Source organism: Pan paniscus, chromosome 3 (assembly GCF_029289425.2).
Source record: "Pan paniscus chromosome 3, NHGRI_mPanPan1-v2.0_pri, whole genome shotgun sequence".
Classification (NCBI taxonomy): Eukaryota; Metazoa; Chordata; class Mammalia; order Primates; family Hominidae; genus Pan; species Pan paniscus.
The window spans coordinates 140,202,853-140,226,178 of NC_073252.2; the positions used below are offsets into that span (position 1 = coordinate 140,202,853).

Below are 23,326 nucleotides of genomic sequence, written 5' to 3' on the forward strand. Positions count from 1 at the left end.
GTTTGAGAATGCAAAGAAACACACCTAACATATTTGAAAGATTACAATAAAAAATCTAAACTCCTTTAAAAAAAATTAGAGTACTTGAAGAGTAAAGCCCTTGTATGTTGTAATGACAGAGCCATTACTGGCTCTACGTCCTCGGCCAAGAGCTTAAACTCTCCGATCTGTTTTGCGGTGTCCAAGGAAATATTTTGAGGATTCGCTGATAGGATGTATATTAACAAGTGGTACTTCATAGGTGGTCAACATGTGTTAACTTCTCTCTCCAAAATAACATGTAATCTGAGGGTGTTAGGAAGTCAATGCATGCTAAATTGTTCCTTTTTAGACTTATTCTTACTGTGCTTGAACTTTAGTTCTGAAATCTTACCTGCCATTTTGAGTTCTGATGGGTCACAAAATTTGTTAGATTTTTTACTGTATTATTACAGTAATTTCTAGAATCCCCCACCCATTTGTTTCTGGTGGTTCTAACAATACATAAAATGGTTGGCAAAATAAAATCATGGTGTGCTTTTTGATTTATTCAATACATAGATCATAGATTTGCTAGCTTCCAAGCACAAAGCCAGGAATATTAGAAATAGAGACTTTGCTCTCATGGAGGACATCTAGCAGGAGTGTGGAGACATGACTAATTGCCTATCTAACACACTTTCTGCCCATTCTTCATTACTAATAGCACCTCAGTTTTGTTTAAATGAGAATTGTACCCAGATTCTCTTCTAGCTAAGGACTTAGGCTCTCCCCAATACTATGTAAGTGACAGTATACAAAATGAAATTTCCCAGGAAGTTATTGTTTTCCAGAATTGAAGGAATAGGCCAGTTGAGCTTTTTGCCCTTTATTTTTCACTCAACCCAGAATGTGCTACCTGGGGTACCATGGCCAGTCTGTGCAATTCTCTAAGAAAGAAGGACCAGGAAGATGGATAGAGTCTGGTTGCTTCAAGTCACTTTTGAGTAGCTGAAGCCCTGGACAATTTTCCCAAGACTTCTATAACACGAGAAAAACAAACCCATTAATTAGTTTTAAGCCAGTTTGTCACGTTACTTGCCTTAGGGTACATTCCTAATTGCAAAAATAGGCATGTCACAGGATACCAATTGAGATTTCTCTTTTAGTCCAGGAATTATAGCCGAGTTTTTTCAAAGATGAAGACACAATGTAATAAATGTACCCCATTGTATGTTCAAAGAACCTTCAGTGTTTGAGGCCAGCAATCTCATTAACTTGCCTTGATGAGGAGCCAGTACAGAGACGCTGGTCTATAAGTAGCCACAATATACCCAGTTAATATAAAGCTAGGGCTAGAAGAGAGGAGAGGTCAGCATTTAGGAAGGTGTCCGATTTCAGAGATGTGGCTAATTTCTCTCTTAATCATCCCCCAGGAAAATATCTTTATCCTCAAAGCTGAAGCCAAGAGGGTCTGGCGCCAAAAATCACTTATAAAGCCTAGAGGTGTCTAAACCATGTTTACCTCCACTGGGAACTAATTGTCTCTCCTTTGAGAATCATTGAATATGATCCAGTGCCTGAAGCTGCTGGCACTCATAGAAAGGATCAGCAGAGAGATGGCTGAGCCGAAATAGGAAACCACACAACGGAACAGCCTGCATTTCTTCCATGTGGGATGGCAAGTACATGTGAGTTTCATGTATTTGGACAGCACAGAAAGTGGCTGACCTGGAGTCATGTGCTTGAATGGTAGATCTCACAACAAGTGGTTGTGGAATGGGGGTGGGCAGTGGAGGAAGTGGGCCCAGAGCCAGGTCCCCCATGGTAGGCAATTATGCTATGTAGAGAACCTGACAAGGTCCTCAGAAATATCTGTACCTGTGCCCATCAGAGAGCCAGCAAATCAGTATCTGCCACATAGAGGACTCTTAACAGGTAGCCATTGCCTGAGAAGCATCAAGTCTAGCAGTAAGAAAACCTTGCCCTCACCAGGGGCAAGCCCAGAATAAACCTCTGTCTCCCTACTCCTTCATTTTTGCTACCACAACTGAGGAATCAAAAGAAGAAAGGGCAGGACATGTGTGGGACTCACATTAGGCTTCCTCCCCACTGCACGTTGCTAGAGTCACAGAAAGTCTAGCCCGTAGGGGGAAATGGTGGGAGGAGGTAGAAGAAAATAAAATCAGAAAAGAGACTCAAGGTTTAAAATAATTAAGATGTATTCCCAAGAACATGAGTGAGAGAAAAAAATTGGAGAAATCTACACGACTGGGCCAAAATATCATTAAAGCTTCAAGCAAGGGGGATTCAACACAAGAGCAGTGGTGGAGTGGGGTCGGGGCAGGCAGTGAACACAGGAGAAAAAAATTAAACCAGCTAAGCTTCCTTGAACATTGATAAATAAATGGAACACCTTGATAGAATAATGTATTCCCCATATTAATAGTTTAAAAAGTCTCACATTTTATTAAGCAGTGCCAGGGGTGTGATGAGAGTGTACATTTAGGATGGAGGGTCCAGTTGGAAGCAGGGCCCCAGGGTGGTACTAGTGGAAACATGTGAGCTGGGCCCTGAGCTGTGGAAGGGAGCCCTCTCCCCATGAAGTGCAGCAGCCCAGGCTGACAGAGGGCCATCTGTCTGTGTCTGTGGAGGCCTGAGGCTGGGGAGAACTTTCTGGAAGCACTGGAGGAACTAAATGAAGGTTTGTGTAGTCAGCACAGAGATTGGTAGTAGAAGTGAATGGCACAAGAGGTTGAAGGCAGAAAAACTGCAAGGACTCCCTCAAGTCAAAGCAGTTACTCAACTAGTCCCAAGGAAGAGATGAGAGGCTTGTGTTAGGCATGAGAAAGCAAGATATCGCCCTTTTCCCTCTGCTTTTTCACTAACAGCTGCAGAGATAACTGACATTCTGCTCAGTCAAGTAAAACTTTGGTGTATGTTTTTGGAGTCCTTCCTTGGCAGGTTTGAGAAAGTGGCTGTGTTCAATGAGAAAATTAATGGTACCTAGTACAGTGCCCTACACACTGACTGGAAGAAGGTTGTCAAGTACCTGTAGGATTTCAGGGTATTTCAAATAGCTCTTCCAGTTGGCTCAGCCCCAGGGCTTCTTAGACCTAATTAACTTCTGGTCTTTTTCCTCCTCTCTGAACACACAGATCGCAGGGATTCAGCCTGTGGGCTATATCTTTTAGGAGCTGCCACCGCCTACTCTAGCCTTGTCTAAGCAGAAAGCACCCAGTACCTTCTTGTTCTTCTCTAAATTCTGAATGCTAGAGAGGCAATAGTTCAGTGCAGCAAGAAAACCTCAGCAGGATTTTCCAACATTGGACTGAACAGTGGTGGCTGCCTCTCTTTTGACCTTCATTACAGTGTTTAAGTGGCAGGAAACAGAAAATACCACAATCCTATGGCTGGTTCTCTTCCTCCTTCCTGAAGCGGTAGATATCACATCTGTAATTTCCCTCACCTCCTGTTGGTCCAGAAATCTTGGCTCTGAAACACAGTTCAGCTACCTGCAGGGCAAAGTCTAGGCTCATCTCTAGCCAGCTGAACTAAATATGAATTCACTTGAGGATGATTTTCAGGAAACAACAAAAAAATGAATTCCATGCAATTCAGCAAATACGTGACAGTGCCTCCTCGAAGAGCCACACGCTGTTAATGTAATTCAATTTTATTTGTCAGTTACCAAGCAGGAGGCCAGAGAAAATCCAAATGATTAATTTAGAAGCGATGTGTGTGCCTTCTGGAAACATTAGAAACACTTACCCCAACTTCTGGCGGGGGATCCTTATGTTCTGGTAGGACACTGGTTCGAACCTGTGGAGAAAAACATTTTCTGTAAGACTTTGGAGTAGAAACTAGTGCAGAAGCCTCGCACAGGTGCTGGGTTTCAATTTCCTTCATCTCGCGTCAATTCAGACTCTGTGGCTAATCATTAATGAATTCACCTGTGTGCAACACCTGCGGCAGTGCAATGAAGCTGTGCTGTTACAGTTCCTGAACTTCCTGGACAGAGCTGCCTGGAACCTCACTCCATCTCTTTATCTAATACAGATATATCCAGGATTTAGGCAGATCTCTTTAATCTCCTAAAAAGGCAATCTTCATTCAACATTCAGGGACAGGAAAGAGCTGGTATAGAGAAAGCAATTCCATGCATGCACAATGAGTGTTCCCAATACAAAGAAATGATAAATGTTTGAAATTATGGATATGCTAATTACCATGATCTGATCACAATATATTACATGTATTGCAATGTCATTATGTACCTCATAAGTATGTACAATTACGTGTCAATTTTTTAATTAAAAAAATATTCTCTGAATGAGCACCCACACTCATGCTTCTTATAGGATATCTTTCCCACTTGAGAATTCTGGGCCAAATTAACAGATATCACCATCTGAATTTACTGGAAAAGTAATTCTCAATTGTGGGAGGGGGAATAATGTAAAAGAACTGGTTATCTGGGCAAGCTTTCCAAAAAGGTGTTCTAGCTGAAACACTAACTCCTTATGTAATCAAGAGACATGTATCTTCAACTGAGTGGTGATTTTCAATCCTGGCTGTACATTAGAATCACCTGGGGACCCTTTCAAACTCTTGGTGCGCCTCCATGCCCCCAGATATTCTGCTTCCAATGTACAGCTACTGACTCTACGGTTCTCTTAAGAAAACACATTTCTCTTAAGAAAACACATTTCAAATAAAAAAAAATCGTGATTACCTTTCTTGCTTCAGAAAAAGATAGGGAACATAAGAAAAAACAAGAAACATATCTAGTATGTCTTAATTTGAAATAAAGATGAGTTAAACAAGTTAAATGAATATAAAGCAATATACAAGCACATCCTGTCTACTTGGAGAGAAAGGGGATTGGAAGGGAAGAATCAGGGAGCAACAGCCTAAAACACTTAAAGGATTAACATTTTAAGGGATCATTTTAACAAAATCCCTTTATGCATACTTCTCTTCAAATCCCTTAAGTCTTGACATACCTGACCATACCAGGTCAATCCTCCCAGATTGAAGGGATGCTTCTAATACCCCTAATAATATTAAAAGACTTGAATCAGCTCCTCATGGCCTGCTAATCTTGAACACAGTTGCCAAGTCCTTGAAAAAAGCAGCAAGCTATAATAAAATGTGCATTTGAACTTCTAGCTTAATGCTTTTTGTTTCTTTATGACAGATCCAGCACTATCGCTTGCACAATTTGTCAGTCATTATAACTCAAAATTGTTCATCCAAGCACAAAATAAATGACATGAGAGATCCCAATGGAGTAAACACAATTTGTAGAACACACTCAACTCTTCAACTCAGGACTGCATGACACAGCACTTGCTGGCTAAGAGCATTAGAAGTTTGGTAGCTGCATTAACATTTTTTGGCCCAGATTACCATTCAGTCCATTATCTGAAAGTCATCAGCTGGCCTCAAAGGACAAGGAAACTATATGCAAATAGTGGTGGTGGACAATGTATTGTGTGTGCATGGATTATACATAGTATGTATAAATATGGTTTCTCCCTCTAACTCTGTATGTATATGTATACTTTGTTATACTACATATATACATATTAGTATAAAGTGCTGTACATATAATGAATACTCACAATATGCACCATATAATGCACATATGTGTACTATTATATACATTAATTTTTTAAAAAATTGACAGCCAAATAACATTTTCCAAAGATATACACTTAAATTTACAAATAAAATGAAAAGAAAAAGTCAGAAATTGGTAAGAAGGTCAATATACATAGAGTTGTATAAAGTATTTGATTTGGATCATAAATATTAATATAAAAGTATGTGTTTAAATATTGGACAAAGGTAGAAAATTTTTGACAATTAATATTCTTTATCCTATTAGTGATGTTATGGTACATAGGTTATAACAGTGATGCTTTTCTTATGTAAAATATACCCTCCACTGCAGTGAACACAAGCTAGGTAGCAAGCACTGGATGTGCCAGTGAATAATGCCCCAGTGTTTCTTGTTGAGACTTCAGAGGCTAGTGAGTGAGACACATGTGTGAATAATTTAGCACAATGCAATAAGTGCTATAATAGAAATATGGGCATTTTCCTGTGGGCATTTACAATGAAGAATAACTATTTTATCCTGTGAGTTTCAGGAAAGGCTTCACAAAAGAGGTGGTCTGGGTTTTGAAGGATGAGTAGGAGTTTTAGGCAAGGAAGGATATGATAAAACAAGCAGGGTTTTATGTAACAAGCATCTGTCATAGAGTTCAGGGGGAAGAGTAAGAGTTCAGGGGGAAGGGTGCAGGATTTGAAACACAGCAGATTATGTGGACCATCAACAAACTACCAAAACCACAGAGGAACCCCTGGATCTTATCAGGCTCAGCCTAGATGAGCAAATTTACATGAAAATGGGAAATGACGATGGTTTCAAGGCAGATTACATGCTTATGATCAACATTTAAATATGATGTTGGGAGATGTAGAAGAAACTGCGGCTACTATAGAAATTGATGAATAAACATACGAAGGGATACGTAAATCAATGAAACTGAGTATTCCAACGCTCATTATCCAGGGCGATGGTGTTGTCCTGGTTGTCCCTCCACTGAAAGTTGGCTGACACAAAGAATTTCTCCTGTATGGAAAATAGGAGACTTTGTACAATTGCCTCTTTAAACGTACAAAGCATTTGAAAGAGAAACCTGCATACATTTTGATATTAAGAAATAATACTGAGGATTTTTCCACTCTGGAAATGAATTGATTTGCAGATAACTCATGACTTCTTAAGCTAAATGGCACTTTTTCCTCCAACTCTTCCAATAAATATAATCACCAAGATGCAAAAACCAAAACAAAAATGAACAAACAAACATAAACCAGAGCTCAGTTGTGTTCAGGAAATAGTAAGTATTCTGTTGATGCTATTGGGGCCCTGCAGGAAATGGCAGGAGTTACATATGTTTGGGAAATTGGGGCCATTTACTGTAGAGGGCTGTCTCCCATGTTATAGAAGTGGAGTTTTATTCCACTGAAGTATTCCAGGCAATAGGATATCAGGGAAGGCATTGAATAGTGGAGTGGCATGATCAGAGCCCTTGACACATCCCAGATCTTCCCGAGTCACCTTGGGAAAATTATTGAACCTTTTCATGCCAGTTGCCTTTCAGCCTTTGTGTCAGTTATTTAACATGGGGTCAATAGACCCTACAGATTGTTGTATTCTATCCTTTTCAGCGCTGCAAACAGTACCTGACCCAGAGAGAGAAGAACAAAGTGTGTGAGAAAGAAATGGGGGGAAGAGAGAAAATGAAGAGGAAAGAGGGGAGGAAAGAAAGAAGGAGTGGAAGGCAGAGGAAGGAAGGGAGGAGGACCATGAGACAGGGAGGAAGAGAGAGAAGGAGGAATATGTCACTAAAAAATACTAAGGCCTGAACTGATTTAGATGAGACCTCTGGGTGAGGAAGGGATGAAGCAAAGGCTGTCACTGTAGCATTTGGAATATTCTGGTTCACTGACAATGTCATGCCTCCTGAGAATTTCAAGCCTTCCTTAGGAATTCATTTTCCCTTTTTTGGTCTCATCAGCAGTTCTTCTCTCTATTTTTCTTCACTATTCCCCTCCCTGTCCCTTCCTGGAACATAAGAATGTCTTCCTGACTACAAATTTAAAACATTCTTACAGCTTCCTTTTTTCTAGACTTTTATGATGTCAAATAAAGCAATGCAGACCAATTAACGGTAGTGATCATGTAGAAAACCATGTTTCCTATTCCATCTTGAATATTTTTTAAGGTTCATCTAAAATAAATTTCCTGCTCTATCAACCCCAGAAGTTCAAAATTAAACTAAATTTATCTTAAAAACAAAAACAGGTAGCATACAGTGGGTTATTCTCACTCTTTCATGGAATTCCTATAGACTACTTCACAAATCTTAATTGTTCCCAAAAAGAGGCTGCTTCAGCTACCAATACAGCAGCGGAACATAGGACTTTAATGCTCATATTTATGCAAGACATACTCCTCAGACTAGTCAACCTTGTTACAATGAGCATGGGTATTGCTGTCCTGAGGGTGGGAGGACAGTGAGGACTGCTCCATTTTTTGCAGGTGAGTAGCTGAAAATCAGGCAATGGGGCTGCCTGAAATGCTAGGAGTCTGTTGGAGATCCAGACCCAGAGAAGGAAAAGGCCATGCTGTCCTGAGTCTGCACACTAGGCTGGCAGCACCTGGACCTCATGCAAGTGCATCTGCTCATTGGTAGGTGAGGGAGAAGCATCCTCCCTCTGGACAGTTTCAGCTGGCAGGCAGAGGGAAAGACATTGGTTATAGTGGAGGAACACCTCTCGGCAGGGATAGAGCCCAGATGCTCTTCCTAGAAAACTGTCACACCTGGAAATGTCTCTGATAATGAATGTGTCTCATTTCTTTAAAAGAAAAAAGAAAGTGTTACTCTAATTCTCTATGTACCTCAAATTAGAATATATCATCACATTTACTTGTTCTACTTGGAAGGAGACACATAAGTGTCTTAATAATCAAACATTAAAATTTGACTACAACAGAAATGTTTTGCCCCGCTTCACAGTATGAATTTTCTGGAAGGAAGCTACTCAACCAGGATTCCATATCCTAGGAATCCTTGATCCCAGGTGCAGCCATGTAGCTAGTTCTCACCAATGAAATGTACATGCAAATGATGTTTGCTGGATTTTGCAAAAGTGAATATAGTACACTCTCTCCACTGTCTCATTCTTCTTCCAATGGCCATACATAAAGGAGTCCAGTCTTTACGTGGTGGCTGAGCTGCACCTGAGTCCCAAAATTACCACATGAAAGAAAGCCATCTGCCAACCATCACTACTGTAGTAGACTGTTAAACAATTGTGTTAGTTTTCTACTGGTGTGTAACAAATTACCACAAACTTAGCTGCTGAAAACAACATCCATTTATTTGTTCACGGCTCTGTAGGTTAGAAGTCCAGGCATGATATGGCTGGATTCTCCACTCAAATCTCACGAGGCTGAAATCAAGGTGTCAGCTGGCTGTGTCCTCATTTAGAGGCTTCACTGGAGAAAGATGTGCTTCAAAGCTCCCTCAGGCTGTTCTCAGAATTTAGTTTCTTGCAACTCTTGAACTGTGGTCCTCATTTTCTTGATGGCTGTTCACAGGAGGATGCTCTAAACTCCTGAGGCCACACACCAGCAGCCCTTGCCATGCTCCCTCCTCCATTAAATTCAGCAACAGAGAATCTCCTTGGCATCAAATCTTCTCTAACTTCTGTTTTTAGGAAGAACTCACTCTCTTTTAAAGGATTACCTGATTAGGTCAGGCTCTCCTCAGATGATCTCTCTTTCAACTAGGCTATATAATATGACCTAATCATGAGAGTAAATGCTATCATATCACAGTATTGAGGATTATGCAGGGATCCTACACCATGGAGTGGTAATTTTGGGAACGATCTTAGAATTCCACCTACCACAATAATCAAGAAATAAACTTCCATGGTGCTAAGACACTAAAATTTGGATGTTTACATTTGTTTTGACAGTCAGAATAATTTAGATCCTCCATTCTTTTTAATTTTAATAGGTTTTGGAAGAACATGTGGTGTTTGGTTACATGGATAATTTCTTTAGTGGTGATTTCTGAGATTTTGGTGCACCCAACACCTGAGCAGTGTACAGTGTGTCCAATGTGTAGCCTTTAATCCCTCACCCCACTCCCACCCTTCCCCAAGTCCCCAAAATCTACTTATCTTTCTTATGCTTTTGTGTCCTCATAGCTTAGCTCCCATTTATAAGTGAGAAATACTATGTTTGGTTTTCCATTCCTGAGTTACTTCACTTAGAATAATGGTCTGCACCTCCATCCACGTTGCTGTGAATGCCATTATTTGATTTCTTTTTATGGCTGACCACATTTTCTTTATCTACTCATTGATTGATGGGCAATTGGGCTGGTTCTATATTTTTGCAATTATGAATTGTGCATTATAAACATGCATGTGCAAGTGTCTTTTTCATATGACTCCTTTTCCTCTGGGTAGATACCCAGTTGTGGGATTGCTGGATCAAATGGTAGATCTACTTTTAGTTTGTTAAGGAATCTCTGCACTGTTTTCCACAGTGGTTGTACTAGTTTACATTCCCACCAGCAGTGTAAAAGTGTTCTCTTTTTACCACATCCACACCAACATCTATTTTTTTTGATTTTTTAATTGTGGCCGTTCCTGAAGGAGTAAGGTGATATCACATTGTAGTTTTGATTTGATTGATGTTGATTGATTTGAATTGATGTTGAGCATTTTTTCATAGGCTTGTTGGCCATTTATATTTCTTTTGAGAATTGTTTGTTTATGTCCTTAGCCCACTTTTTGATGGAATTATTTGTTTTTTTCTTGCTGACTTGAGTTCCTTGTAAATTCTAAATATTATCCCTTTGTCAGATGCATAGTTGGCAAAGATTTCCTCTTTTCTTTTGCTGTGAGGAAGCTCTTTAATTAAATCCCATCTATTTATCTCTGTTTTTGTTGCATTTGCTTTTGGGTTCTTGGTCATGAATTATTTGCCTAAGTCAACGTCTAGAAGGGTTTTTCTAACGTTATCTTCTAGAATTTTTATGATTTCAGGTCTTAGATTTAAGTCTTTGATCCATCTTGAGTCGATTTGTGTATGAGGTCAGAGATAAGGATTCAGTTTCATTCTTTTACATGTGACTTGCCAATTGTTCCGGAACCATTTGTTGAATAGACTGTCCTTTCCCTACTTTATGTTTCCCTACTTTTGCTTGCTTTGTTGAGGATCAGTTGGCTGTAAGTATTTGACGTTATTTCTGGGTTCTCTATTCTGTTCCATTGGTCTATGTGCCTATTTTTATACTAGTACCATGCTGTTTTGGTGGCCATAGCCTTATAGTATAGTTTGAAGTTGGGTAATGTAATGCCTCCAGATTTGTCCTAATGAAATTTTGGATTTATTTAGTATATGGTTAAGAGAAAATAAAGCAAAATAGCTAACATTAAATCTTCATTTACTATTTTAAGGCCAGCAAACATGTATCAAGCACATATTATGATTCAGCCACTATTATAAGCACTGGCAATCTCAGAGAGTAAGAGATTAAGAAGACAAGGTATATTTCGTTGATATGCAATGACAATGGCATGGTAAGAGTCAAACATCTAATAATAATTGCTAAGAATCTTCAGCTTTCTAAAATCTATCAGCTAGTCTTAGATAACAGTTTTCTAGTTGTTTAATTTTAATCTTGCATGGAGAAAATGATGCATGTACAAACCTAAATGATTTAGGTCACAGAATCTTAGAGATGCAAGGAATCTCTCAGTTAATCTAAAAAAAAACTAGGCAATATGAAAATTATATCTGAAATATTCCTGGGAAGTACATTTAACATTTCTTCTTCAACATTTGGAATTTCTAGCTTACTATCTCACAAATCAGTATCATAACGGTAGTGTTACAAACTCACATGCCCACAGGCTCCAGGTAGGTAAAATTAATGAAAGGAGTGGGCTGGGTGTTTGAGACAATAGGAATTGGAGAGGACTCTGGCAAAATGGAATCACATTTCTAGTCTATAAGAAGTGACAACTACCCAGCTTCAACGGATTGAAAAAATTCTGAGAAATATTCCTTCAAATATTAACAATGGGTAAATATTAATTCTTTTGAAAGTGGGCTATTATTACCATATGCTGATTTTTACCAGAAACATGCTTTGTAACTAAGGTGAGTGGGCCAAAGCAAGCCCACTACTATTTTGGTAAAATTATTTTTTAAAATGTGCTACCCTAAAACAGTTGTTATTAACCTTGACAACACAGTAGAATCGCCTGTAACATGTTTTTGGTTTTGTGTTTGTTTTAAATGCCAATTCACAGGTCACACCCCAGAATAATTAAGTCAGAATGTTCACGGGAAGGACCCAAGCATCAGTATTTTTAAGGTGAATACTCCACTTGATTCTAATGTGCAGCCAAAGTTAAAGTAAAGAACTATTGCTATAAAATAAATGAGATTACTTTTTGGTAAGAATGAGCCTCACAAACTAGCTCTAAGTCCTATGAAGAGTCTTAAAACACATTGTGCCATGTTCAAGCCATCAAATATGATTCCCTTTGAAAAGGACACACAAAAAAAGTTAACAGATCATCAGAGCTAGAAGGCCCTTAGACATTTTTAGGAAACGTTCCTTAAATTTTAGTGTGCATACTCATCCCCTGCTGGTCAACAGCTGGTCAGGAGGATGGTCTCCAGACCATTCTCTAGAAGTCTGTTAGAAATGCAGTATCTCAGGCTTACCACAGACACATGCATCATAGTGTTCATTTTGGTAAGATTCCCAATTCATTTATGTGTACATTAATGTTTGAGAAGCTCTGGTTTGGAAGAATGCTCATGAGTGAAATGGGTCATAATGAGAACAGGTCTTCATTGCACCTAAACATGCGTGAAATAGAAATGAGGTTCATTATTACGGTTATGATGACTTTTTTTTTTTTTTTTTTTTTTTTTTTGAGACGGAGTCTCGCTCTGTTGCCCAGGCTGGAGTGCAGCGGCACGATCTTGGCTCACTGCAAGCTCCGCCTCCCGGTTTCACACCATTCTCTTGCCTTAGCCTCCCCAGTAGCTGGGACTACAGGCACCCGCCACCACGCCCGGCTAATTTTTTGTATTTTTGGTAGAGACGGGGTTTCACCATGTTAGCCAGGATGGTCTCAATCTCCTGATCTTGTGATCTGCCCGCCTTGGCCTCCCAAAGTGCAGGGATTACAGGCGTGAGACACAGCGCCCAGCCGATTTTTTTGTTTTTTTTTTTTTAATGTCAAGCCACTGTAAAAGCTCCAGATGATACCTTCCAGCAGACAGGTGCCCCCTTTTTATGTGAGGCAAATGGCAGGTAAGGTGAGGGGTAGGGACTCACTCTTCAATCAAGTCAGCGATTGATCTGGGACAGAGCTGGGCTGGAATTGTTGGTACAATTCAGTGTCATTAGCTGAATTGTGTTTCTCCAATATTCATATATTGAAGCCCTTACTCCCAAGTAGCTCAGAACGTAATTATGTGAGATAGGGCCTTTACAGAAGTGATTAATTTAAAATGAGACCCATGGGATAGGGTGCTAATCCAATGTAACTGGTGTCATTGTAAGAAAAAGAGGAGATACCAGAAAAGCTCTGCCCAGAGGAAAGACCATGCAAAGAGGCAGCAAGAGGGCCGCTGTCTACAAGCTAAGGAGAGAGGCTTTGGAGAAGCCAACCTTGCCAGCACCTTGATCTTGGATTTGCAGACTCCAGACCTGTGAGAAAATAAATTTTTGTTGCTTAAGCTACCCAGTCTATGGTATTTCTTATGCGTAGCCCTAGCCAACTAAGATTCTAAGTCTACCTGTGTTATCTGGTATGGCCCTCTGTGTTTTCAACCAACAGCCTGACTGGCCTTTGCTTCTCAGCCCTGAAAAAGTGGATATTGTTAAGACATTCCACTATACTTCTTTAACATTATACCTGACACAGCCTCAGAATCTGACGAAAGTCTTTAGAGGGAGACCAGCCATGAGTTTGAATCTCTTTTGGACTCCAAAACTGTCATTCCAACTATGCAAGAAAACCCGAATCTCTGCTGAGTGTTATGCCTGCCAGTTGCCACCTTCTGTTTGGCAAAACCTTGATATTCAGACTTCTAGCCACAGGGAGACTCTGTGAATACCTCCAGGTGAAAAACGGCTTTTTAGTTTCTCAGTGTCAACTCAGCACTCCCCCTAGGGCATCTCTTGCCTGTTGTCAGTTTCTCTCTCTAGTTTCCCAAGCACTGTGAAACTATGGAGACTTTCACTTTGCTTTTTGGAAGCCTTTGACCTGGTTCTCCAGCCTTCTGCAAAGTGTCAGAATTCACCAAGTCTCTTCTGAGAAAAAAATGGCCACTTACTTGAGCCCCCTGAAGTCTCCATTTCTCACTTCATTCAATACAACTGCTGAAAGCTTTGCTGATTTCTCTTTCTCCAAGCAGCAGCTCTCTGTCTAGGCAAAGGCCTACTCCTCAGTCCACTCTCAGAGTCAGCAAATACCCCTAGACAAAAATCATGGCTCCTGATAGCTCAGTGTTGAAAGGTTCTCCTTGCTCTGGAAATTTGGTCTCTCTAGTTATTTTTGCTCTGATAGCTTAACGGTGCTTTCAAACATGTGATTTTTGCAATCAGCCTAGCTTCTTTTCTAGGTGTTGCCAGAAGGAGCAGTGCTTGTCCCACCTACCACATCCTACCCAAACCGAACTCCTTAATATCCAGAAAAGTTATTGGTAAGCTAAGAAATCTTCCAAACATGCGGTCAAGGGATGAAAAATGATATTCAACAGAGTATGGTTATATGTAACTGGAGAGGAAAAAAAATGCCATTTAAATATTGGTCTGTCTGTTGAGTTATGTTTTTGACAAACTGGTTACAAATGCATAATGACAGGTGGTTCCTTTGGTAAGACTAGAGCTTACCCTGCAGCCTAAACATAATCCCAATTAACCAACTTGGATAAACAATAATTGTTGAGTGGGATATGCTATCTTGGGTTTTACTCACTAAATGTGATCATCTTTCAAATGTCAAAGCACACTCTACCAAATTATGTATACAAGTCCACTCTATAGGCTTCCATGCCAAAAAGAAATACTAGTTAAGACAAATAAAAGCACTCTTTTAGTTTGGATGCTCTAACCTTAGATGTTTTCCATTTCTCTAAAGCAGTGATGTTCACACCACAGCTCCTAGTCACATGGGTCTCTTTATGTTTAATTGGTGGCTCTTTAAAACTTCTAATTTCTGTATATGAATGCGCCATTATACTAAATTCTACCAGTCATGCAGGACTCATGTAGTTCTTTAGGTTAATAGTGACTGCAAATGTGGCTCCAGAGTCATATAACTCTGAGTATCCCTGCCATTACCCACATTTTATTCCACTTCCCTTTCCGACTATTACAGAGATCTATTAACAAGCAGGTGAAAGAATACTGAATGGCAACAATATCTGTAGACATCACCTTCCTTTATCAGAGAATCACTGAAAGATACAGGATCTGCTGAAAATATGAGATGCTAGATAAGAGGTTTTGTTTTCATGGAAGTCAAAGAGGTCTCCTTATAGCTTTTCTAAAAATAAGAGATTCTGTCCTCCATAGTACTTATTTCTGGTTCTTCCTGAAATGAACAGTAGGCTGGGACACTAGCATTGTACAGACCCCGTCGGTTTTCTTGCACTATGTGTTACGAGCCAAGTCCGGTCCTGTGGGCTTAACTAAAGCAAGAAGGAGAAACCTCTAAAAAGCTGTACAAAGTAGGACAGACAACAGTTTTCCTTTAAGTGGTAAGGGATGTTTACATATTTTACAAATAGAAATAAAGGAGCTCTTCGCACTGGAAAGCCACAATCTAAAAATGTGTTTTATAGGCACTAAAGATAATAGCTGCTAACTTGCTAAACAACTGTTCTTTATAAGCTGAGAACTCCATTCCTGCTGACCCCCAAAGCCTCACATGAGGATATTATTAACATATGAAACACACGTAGAGCTCAATTCAAAGCTCATGTATTCTACTAACAGTTGTTATCAGGTCAAACTTCCACCACTGCCTCCATCCATTTCCTCTCTTTCTCTACCACTTCAATAAGCAAAAATAATTGTACCATCATTATAAAAAGTGGAGAATCATTATGCCCGATCCATTATCCCCAGCATTAGACCTGGATGGTGATAGGCTACCCTAGAAACTTTCTGCCCTAGAAATACTGTAAAACTTATAGTTGATATATAAGAATAATGGAAGCAAAGAAATAATAACTATGTTTAACCTTTGGGTTAATTATTTCAGGGCATGTCTTTTTTTTACTTGTATTATTTCATTGTAGTTCTGTGTTGCATTATTATTGCTTTGCCCATTTTACAGATGAGAAAACTGAGTTTCAGAAACCTGGGATAATTTGCCCAGGGCCACTTCATTAGCAAATTGCAGACATTAAACAGTCTCCTTCCAAAATCTATGCCCCTTCCATGGCTGTGTGCCTCTTCAGAGCCCAGACTGATGGTGACTTTGTCTTCCCTAGGGCTGCTTAATTAGAGTTTTAAAAAGCAAATATCTATTAGCCTCAGGGAATAGAAACAGACACAATTTATCACACTACCAGACTCAAAAACACCATCGTTAGGTATTAACAGCCCCCAATTAAGACTATAGTCATGAGTTAATGAACGAGCCATTAGACAGAAAACAGCAATATGAACAAAAGCACACGTCTATTAATCTGTTGCTCACTGAAAGTCATTAGTCCCAACAATATAAGGCTAAATAATTTCTAAGTAGCTTTAAAACAAAACTATCATGATACGGCTTATGTATTCCAGATCATTGACAACCTGGACTTTGATAACTGTAGTCAAAAGATCACCAAACCCCTCATACAAATTAATTGGTTTACATAATCAGCCTACAAAGTATGTATTTACATGAATCGAAAAAAAAAAAGTATATGGGCATGGAGTGGAGGGGCTTTCAAGGTAGCTCTCCAACGAAGAGTCCTGTTTGTGTCCAGGCAAAACTGAGATAACTGCAGTAGATCTATTCTACTGTCACAATAGTTTCTTTCTCTATAGAATTCTACCAAAGCATCTAATAGTTTAATCAATGGTTCTCAACATGGGCTGCACTTTAGAATCACCTGAAGAAGTTTTAAAAACTGCTGATTCCAGGGCCCTACTTGTCTACACTCCTTTAACTGGGCCATTCTAATCACTCAACATTCTCTTTCACCGCTCTACCTAATTCTCAAAACAACCCTGTGAGAAAACAGGCTCAACCTTTAACTTTCAACCTGTAAAATAAATAATAATACTCAAAGAGAAGTTAACTTTCTTCCCAGGTTATGTGGCTAGTAAGTGGAGGAGGGAATATTTCAACTTGAATCTGCTGTATTCCAAAACCAATGCATTTAACCCTCTCCTATGTTGCCTAAACTCAGGGCTGAAGTCACAGCAAAAGTCTACTACACAAAGACTGCAGAGGGAAGTTAAAGCAAAGATCCCAGTTTTCCTGAAACAGAGGGAATTGTGATAGTGGCATTCTAAACAGGCACTAGAACCACGCTTTTCTCTAAGAAACACTGTTTTGCAGTGTCAGTGGCCCACTGCATGGCTAACTCAGTGTTGTTTTAAAAGAGCAAAGGTATTAAATTAAATGTCATGAACTCTTCTGAGGAAGAAAATAAGGAAATGTACAGCGTTTCAATAGAAAAAAAAGTATTTCAAGCTTCAAAAGATTCACAAAATTAAGAACAAAATTTCATTATGTTGAGGGCTTCTTTACTACAATAAACTAACTACATACTGAAACCTAAGTCCTTGTGGATGGCAGCTGAGAGATCGATTTCCTACATTTCAAACCATAAGTCAGCCATTATTCTCAAGTGTGATCCAATCAGATCTGCAAGGTCAAAACTATATTCACAATAATATTCAAATGGTATTTTCCTTTTTTGCTCTAATTCCTTCACCAGTGTACAGTGGAGTTTTCCATATGCTAAAAGACATGAGATATCACAAGAGATTGAATACAGAGAAGCAGACATGACAATGCAGGTGTCTCCTGTTGATCAGACATTAAGGAGATTTACAAAAATATAAAACAGTGTCACTGTCTCAGTATATATTTTTTTGGTTTTCCAAAACAAAATTTTCAAAAGCATGTGTTATTTAACATATAATGAGTTTATTATTTGCCATTTTAAATGAATTCATAAATATTTTTAAAATTTTGGAGTTTTTTCTTACGTGGAAAATATTCATAGTTAATATAACTGTATAAACATATGCTCTTTGGGATTCTTGATAATTTTTAAGAATGTAAAAGGGTCCTAAAACCAAAAGTTTGAGGAACACTGCCATGGGTCTCAGCATTACATTAATCTTACCCTTTTTAAGACAGCTTCTTTCCAGAGTCTCTTTCAGAGGTGGATGTGATGATTACCACAGACACCCAATAATCCAGCCAGCCTGAACCACTAAGACTCCCTGAACTTTCCTTGCTCTCACCTCCCTCCATGCCTTTGCATGCGCTGATCTGTCCTTTTAAGTACAAGAGATATGGTCATGAACAAGGAATAATCACTTTATGAACTACATTCTAGCATCAGGAAGACATGGACAATATCAAAATGTGTAAAGAAAGTAAAATATTAAAATACGGTAATAAAATACAGTGTAACGAGGTGGGAGTGCTTTACCTACAGCTGTCCCTGAGGTGGGTTTCCCTGAGCAGGTAACTTTGATTCAGACCTGCATAACGCAGAGGAGCCAGCTCAGAGAAACTAAGGGAGAATAGTATTTAGGCCAATGCAACATCAAGTGCAAAGGCACTGAGGCCAAAGTGGCTGAAAAACCAAAGAGATAAAAGGGGAAAGAAGTGAAAGGTTGGGTGGAAGAAAGGCAGGGCTCTGGGAACATAGGGTTTATGTTACAATTACAATGGGAAACTCTAGCTGGGTTTTAAGCCAAAAAGTGATGTGATATTTGTCATGCATTAAAAATATTACTCTGATGTGTGGAGAACGGACTGCAGGAGGTCAAGTGTGGAAGGATAAGCAATTAGGAGCCATTTACAAATTAGAGCTTATTTATCATCATTCCTCTACTTTTTCCTAGAGTCAGGGTCAAGCTAGATATGCAGGTTTTTAGAGGAATAATTACTGGGTAGCCTTGAGTTGTTTCCAAATATTTATAGAAAGCAGTTTAATACTGACAGAGAATTAAAGTGAGTATATAAATTTCCTCTTAATATAATTACATTCATCTATGAGGATAATAATGCTCAACTAGTCACAAGGACACTTGTGGATTAATAATTATTTAAATAAATTTAGTGCTAAATAATAAATATTCCACTATTTACACTTTTTTTACACTGTAAATATTAAAGGGCAACACAGCCTATGAAGTAAAAAGCATTCAGAAAAAGCATTCAGAAAAAGCATTCTAACTTAAAACATGAGGAAACTCAATTCTCTGGAAAAAATTTATAAACAAACTGAGTGATAATAACAGAATTGTAATTACTAATGAAAGCTCTATGAATAAAATTGTTTATGGATGGCTTCAGCTCTTCTGGCAGGCACTTGTGGCAGCAGTATATAGAAAATATCTTCATTGTTACTTATCTGCATTTGAATCATATCAGCAAGCAATGATTCAAAGACCCATGAATAGCAAATAATGATGCATGTGTAGAAGAATACAAAATAGAAGAGCCCCTTTAATTTTAAAACAAACCCCTTCTTTCTAGCACCAAGAGGCCTATTAACAGGAATTTTGAGAAGTATCTTTCTATCTGGGTATAATTTTGTATATCATTGGGCCTGGATTAAAATATCTTGAAAATCCATCTCTGGGTTTTTTAAGTTAAAGTTGTGAAACATTCTTCATCTGCACTGGAGCAAGAGTGGTAACTGCCTGTGAGATGGGTCTTTTACTTTCTTATCAGTTTTTCTGTTTTACAAAGTAAACTGCCTGTCAGAACCAGGGATGCATACACACACGCATATGTGCACACATGCACACACATACACGCGCACGCACACACACACATATTCAGTGAAGCAATTCAATTCCATTAAATGATAACTCTTCAACAAATGTCAAAATGTTCCTGTTCCCTTAAGCCATTCAAAAGATTTTAAAATACATCACCTGGGATGTTTAAGGACTTTAGTGTCTCAGGGAAACTACATTTGAAACCTTGAATTTTAACATTTAAAATTCTTAACAGTTGGAATGTATTTGTCATTTATAATGTATGTTTTGTGCGTAAAGTGGGTTTACACTCAGTATTCTTGCTGCCTCGGGGCTTAAAGAAGTGAACTAAATTGGAGCTAATGGGTTCAGGCATTTTAGAGGAAACTACTTAAAACTAAGTGCACTAAGCAATGTCCATTCACAGGAACAAGAGAAGCAAGCAGTATTTTCATAAATTTGTCCTATCAAAAGTTGTACTTTCATTTTTTTCCCTTCTTAAAGTGAAGTTTTCTTTGATGCTGTCACAAATAAACTTAAAAACATTTTCAGATAATGTTGCTCTTTATTTGCACAGACCAAATAAAACCACAGGCAAGGAAATTCAAGGGATTTAATCTAAGTGGGATGGGTATTTTGTCTTTAAGAAGAGTGGTGTGCAGATAAATAACAATTGGCTTTTAAAGGACAAGGATGGAGGGAGCTACCATTAATAGTGCAAGCAATTTCTGTGGTGTAAACACTCCCACCTGGCCCATTTCCAGCTACTAGCTTGAGATCGCTGACCACAGAATTGGAAAGGGACATGTAGGATCAGCTCTCCAGGGACAGTAGAGCAGGCCCCAGCATACCACTGTGGCATCACTTTGGAGAAGTCAACTGCATGGAAGTGTTTGGGACCCAGATCTACTGGGATCCTCGTATACTGTGAACCTGACTGCAACTGGCATAGGGATCAGGTCCAGAAACATCTTCTTGAAATACAAGTATATTGCAATCAATAGTATGAAAATACAATCATCCCCCCTCTCACATGCCAGATGATATGATAAAACCGTGTCTCTGAAATCAATGATTTTAATTAGGCTTAAGCTTAATAGAATTTACGTATTTGTTTGAGAGGTAACAAGCACAATCTATTCGATCAGATTCCCAGTAATTGCTAAGGAATTATTTTAAAACCAATGGAAACTTTGGCCATGGGAAAGATGCACGCCAAGAATCTGGTTTACCAGAATCAGTCTCATGACATATTTGTGCTCCAGGGTCAGTTTTAAGTGCCCTGGCAGCTAGTGCTGAATGCTTCAAAATTTTCTCTATCTTTGGAGCTTCTAATTGTGATCCTTACAGGCCACAGATCATATTATGAGGCAATGTTTAGAAAAGTACTCTTACAGAATGTACCACAAAGCTGGGGGGGTGGGGGGTGGAGGGGGAAAACCTAAGGTTGTCAGTGCATCCCCTGACCCATAAATAGGCTCATAACCAGGGTTTCTGTGTTGAAGTCTAAATTTGGAAAATCATCCATTAAGGAATTTTAAAAATGTGCTCCAATTAAGCCAATAGAGGTTTCCTTAAGTGTATTTTCCACACAGACAATGTAGCCTTCTTAAGAAAAGCTAATTTTTAGTACAGCTGTCTTGCATAATTTTTATTTCATAGCTTATTCCAAACCAAGCTATTTAACATGACAATCTGAGCTTATATTATACCATGTTTCAGGGACCTCAGATGATTTTATTTTTTAAAAAAGAAAAAATATATGACACTGTAATGAGACCCTTTATTCTTGGCTTTATTTTCCCTTTAAAATAAAACCAAAGGAGGAGGTAACTACAGCTAGACATTTAGTACAGATTTTGTAATAATAATTAAGTTAGTAGCCTTCATGGGCATATCAATATTCATGAAAACAGCAATCGGATAGAAAAGCATTAAAGGCTTTTATAAAGCAAGAGAGAAATAGTTCTCAATGTCCTTGAGAAATGAGTACACTTATTAAAGGGGGAAAAAAAGCATATATAGTTAAAAAAAAGTTGCTTAAAAAAGGAAAAGGGGTGCTTGAGCTAGATAAACCTTTAGAAGTAATTTAATTTAACCATTTTCATGTAAAGTTAAGAAAACTGAGGCTATTGGTGGTTAAATGACTGGTCCCAAGTCTCACAATTAGATCATAACAGATCTGTGCCTAGACAATGCTTTCTTGTTTAAAACCTTCTAAAATGGGGCCTTGCGCAGTGGCTCACGCCTGTAATCCCAGCACTTTGGGAGGCCAAGAAGGGTGGATCACGAGGTCAGGAGATCGAAACCAACCTGGCTAACAAGGCGAAATCCCGTCTCTACTAAAAATTAAAAAAAAAAAAAAAAAAAAAAAAGCCGGGCGTGGTGGCGGGTGCCTGTAGTCCCAGCTACGTGGGAGGCTGAGGCAGGAGAATGGCGTGAACCCAGGAGGCGGAGCTTGTAGTAAGCTGAGATCTCGCCACTGCACTCCAGCCTGGGCGACAGAGCAAGACTCCGTCTCAAAAATAACCAAAAAAAAAAAAAAAAACAAAAAACCTTCTAAAACCACAGACATGAAATTGTAATGAAAATATATAAAACAGAGACAGATTACATGGAAGAGCCATTCTAGGACCCACTCCGATCACAGGTGCTGAGCAGGGGCCACGTGAGTCTTGTCTGGTTTAATTAGTTGGGGTCATATGCTTTGTTCTCTCTTTTCCTGATCCTTAAAACGAGATTGTTGTATCAGCAGCACTGGAATCATTTGGGAGCTTGTTAGTAATGCAGACTCTTAGGTCCTGCCCCAGACCACTGGATTAGAATTCAGAATTAGAATCCTCATTTCATAAAATCCTTAGGTGATCCCTAAGTACATTAAAGTCAGAGAAGCCTGAAACAATTGATGCATTCATTGAAAACGAAGGAATGTTTTCTAAAAGACCAAATCTTTCCTTTCTCACTTTTATCTCTCATATTCTGTTTTGCAGAAATTAAAATGAAGGAAAAATAATAGTATATTTTGTTACAATATATTACCTATATGTTATGATGTTATAGCAAAATAGGGTTCTCAAACATACAAGGAAAGAAAGACTTGTAGATAAATATCATATAATTCAACAGTGTAAGTTAACTGGATGGTCTTGTCTTTATTACAGGTACTGAATTCAACTATTTTTTATTTTTGTTTTTTTTGTATTGGACTACATTAACTCAGTTGGTCCAATGAGTTCATTTTTTTTCCAGCTTTATTGAGGTATAATTGACAATAAAAATTAAATACAGTTACTGTGTACAACTTGAGGTTTTGATGTATGTATACACTGTGCAATGATTACCACGAACCAGCTATTTAACCTGTCCATCACCTTAGTTACCTTTTTGTGTGTGCGATGAGAGCATTCAAGATCTACTCTCCTAATAACATTTAATTATACAATATAGTATTGTTACCTATTTTCACTATGCTGCACATTTGATCCCCAGAACTTATTTATAACTGAAAGTCTGTACCCTTTGATCATCATCTTCCCATTTCCTCCTCCCCTCAGCCCCTGGCAAATACCATTCTAATTCTGTTCTGTTTCTATGAGTTTGACTTTTTTAGATTCCGCATGTGAGAACATAAAGTATTTGTCTTTCTCTGTCTGACTTAGCGTAATGCCCTCAAGGTTCATCCATTTTGTTGCAAATGATAGAATTTCTTACTTTTCTTTGCCTGAATAATATTTCACCATATATATGTATACACACATATATACACACATACATATACTTGTATG

The 23,326-nt window shown here is 38.6% G+C and overlaps 1 protein-coding gene and 1 pseudogene across 10 annotated transcripts in view; one reads left to right on the forward strand and one right to left on the reverse strand.

Moving 5' to 3' along the window:
* Positions 1-23,326, reverse strand: part of INPP4B (inositol polyphosphate-4-phosphatase type II B) — an 813,511-nt gene that overhangs the window by 287,405 nt on the left and 502,780 nt on the right. For all 10 annotated transcript variants that reach the window (XM_063603916.1, XM_055111865.2, XM_014344746.5 and 7 more), the window contains one exon: positions 3,730-3,780. In XM_063603916.1, coding sequence (XP_063459986.1) covers positions 3,730-3,780 — 51 coding nt within the window. The remainder of the gene's footprint in view (positions 1-3,729; positions 3,781-23,326) is intronic.
* On the forward strand, positions 5,961-6,586 carry LOC106634720 (U6 snRNA-associated Sm-like protein LSm3; annotated as a pseudogene).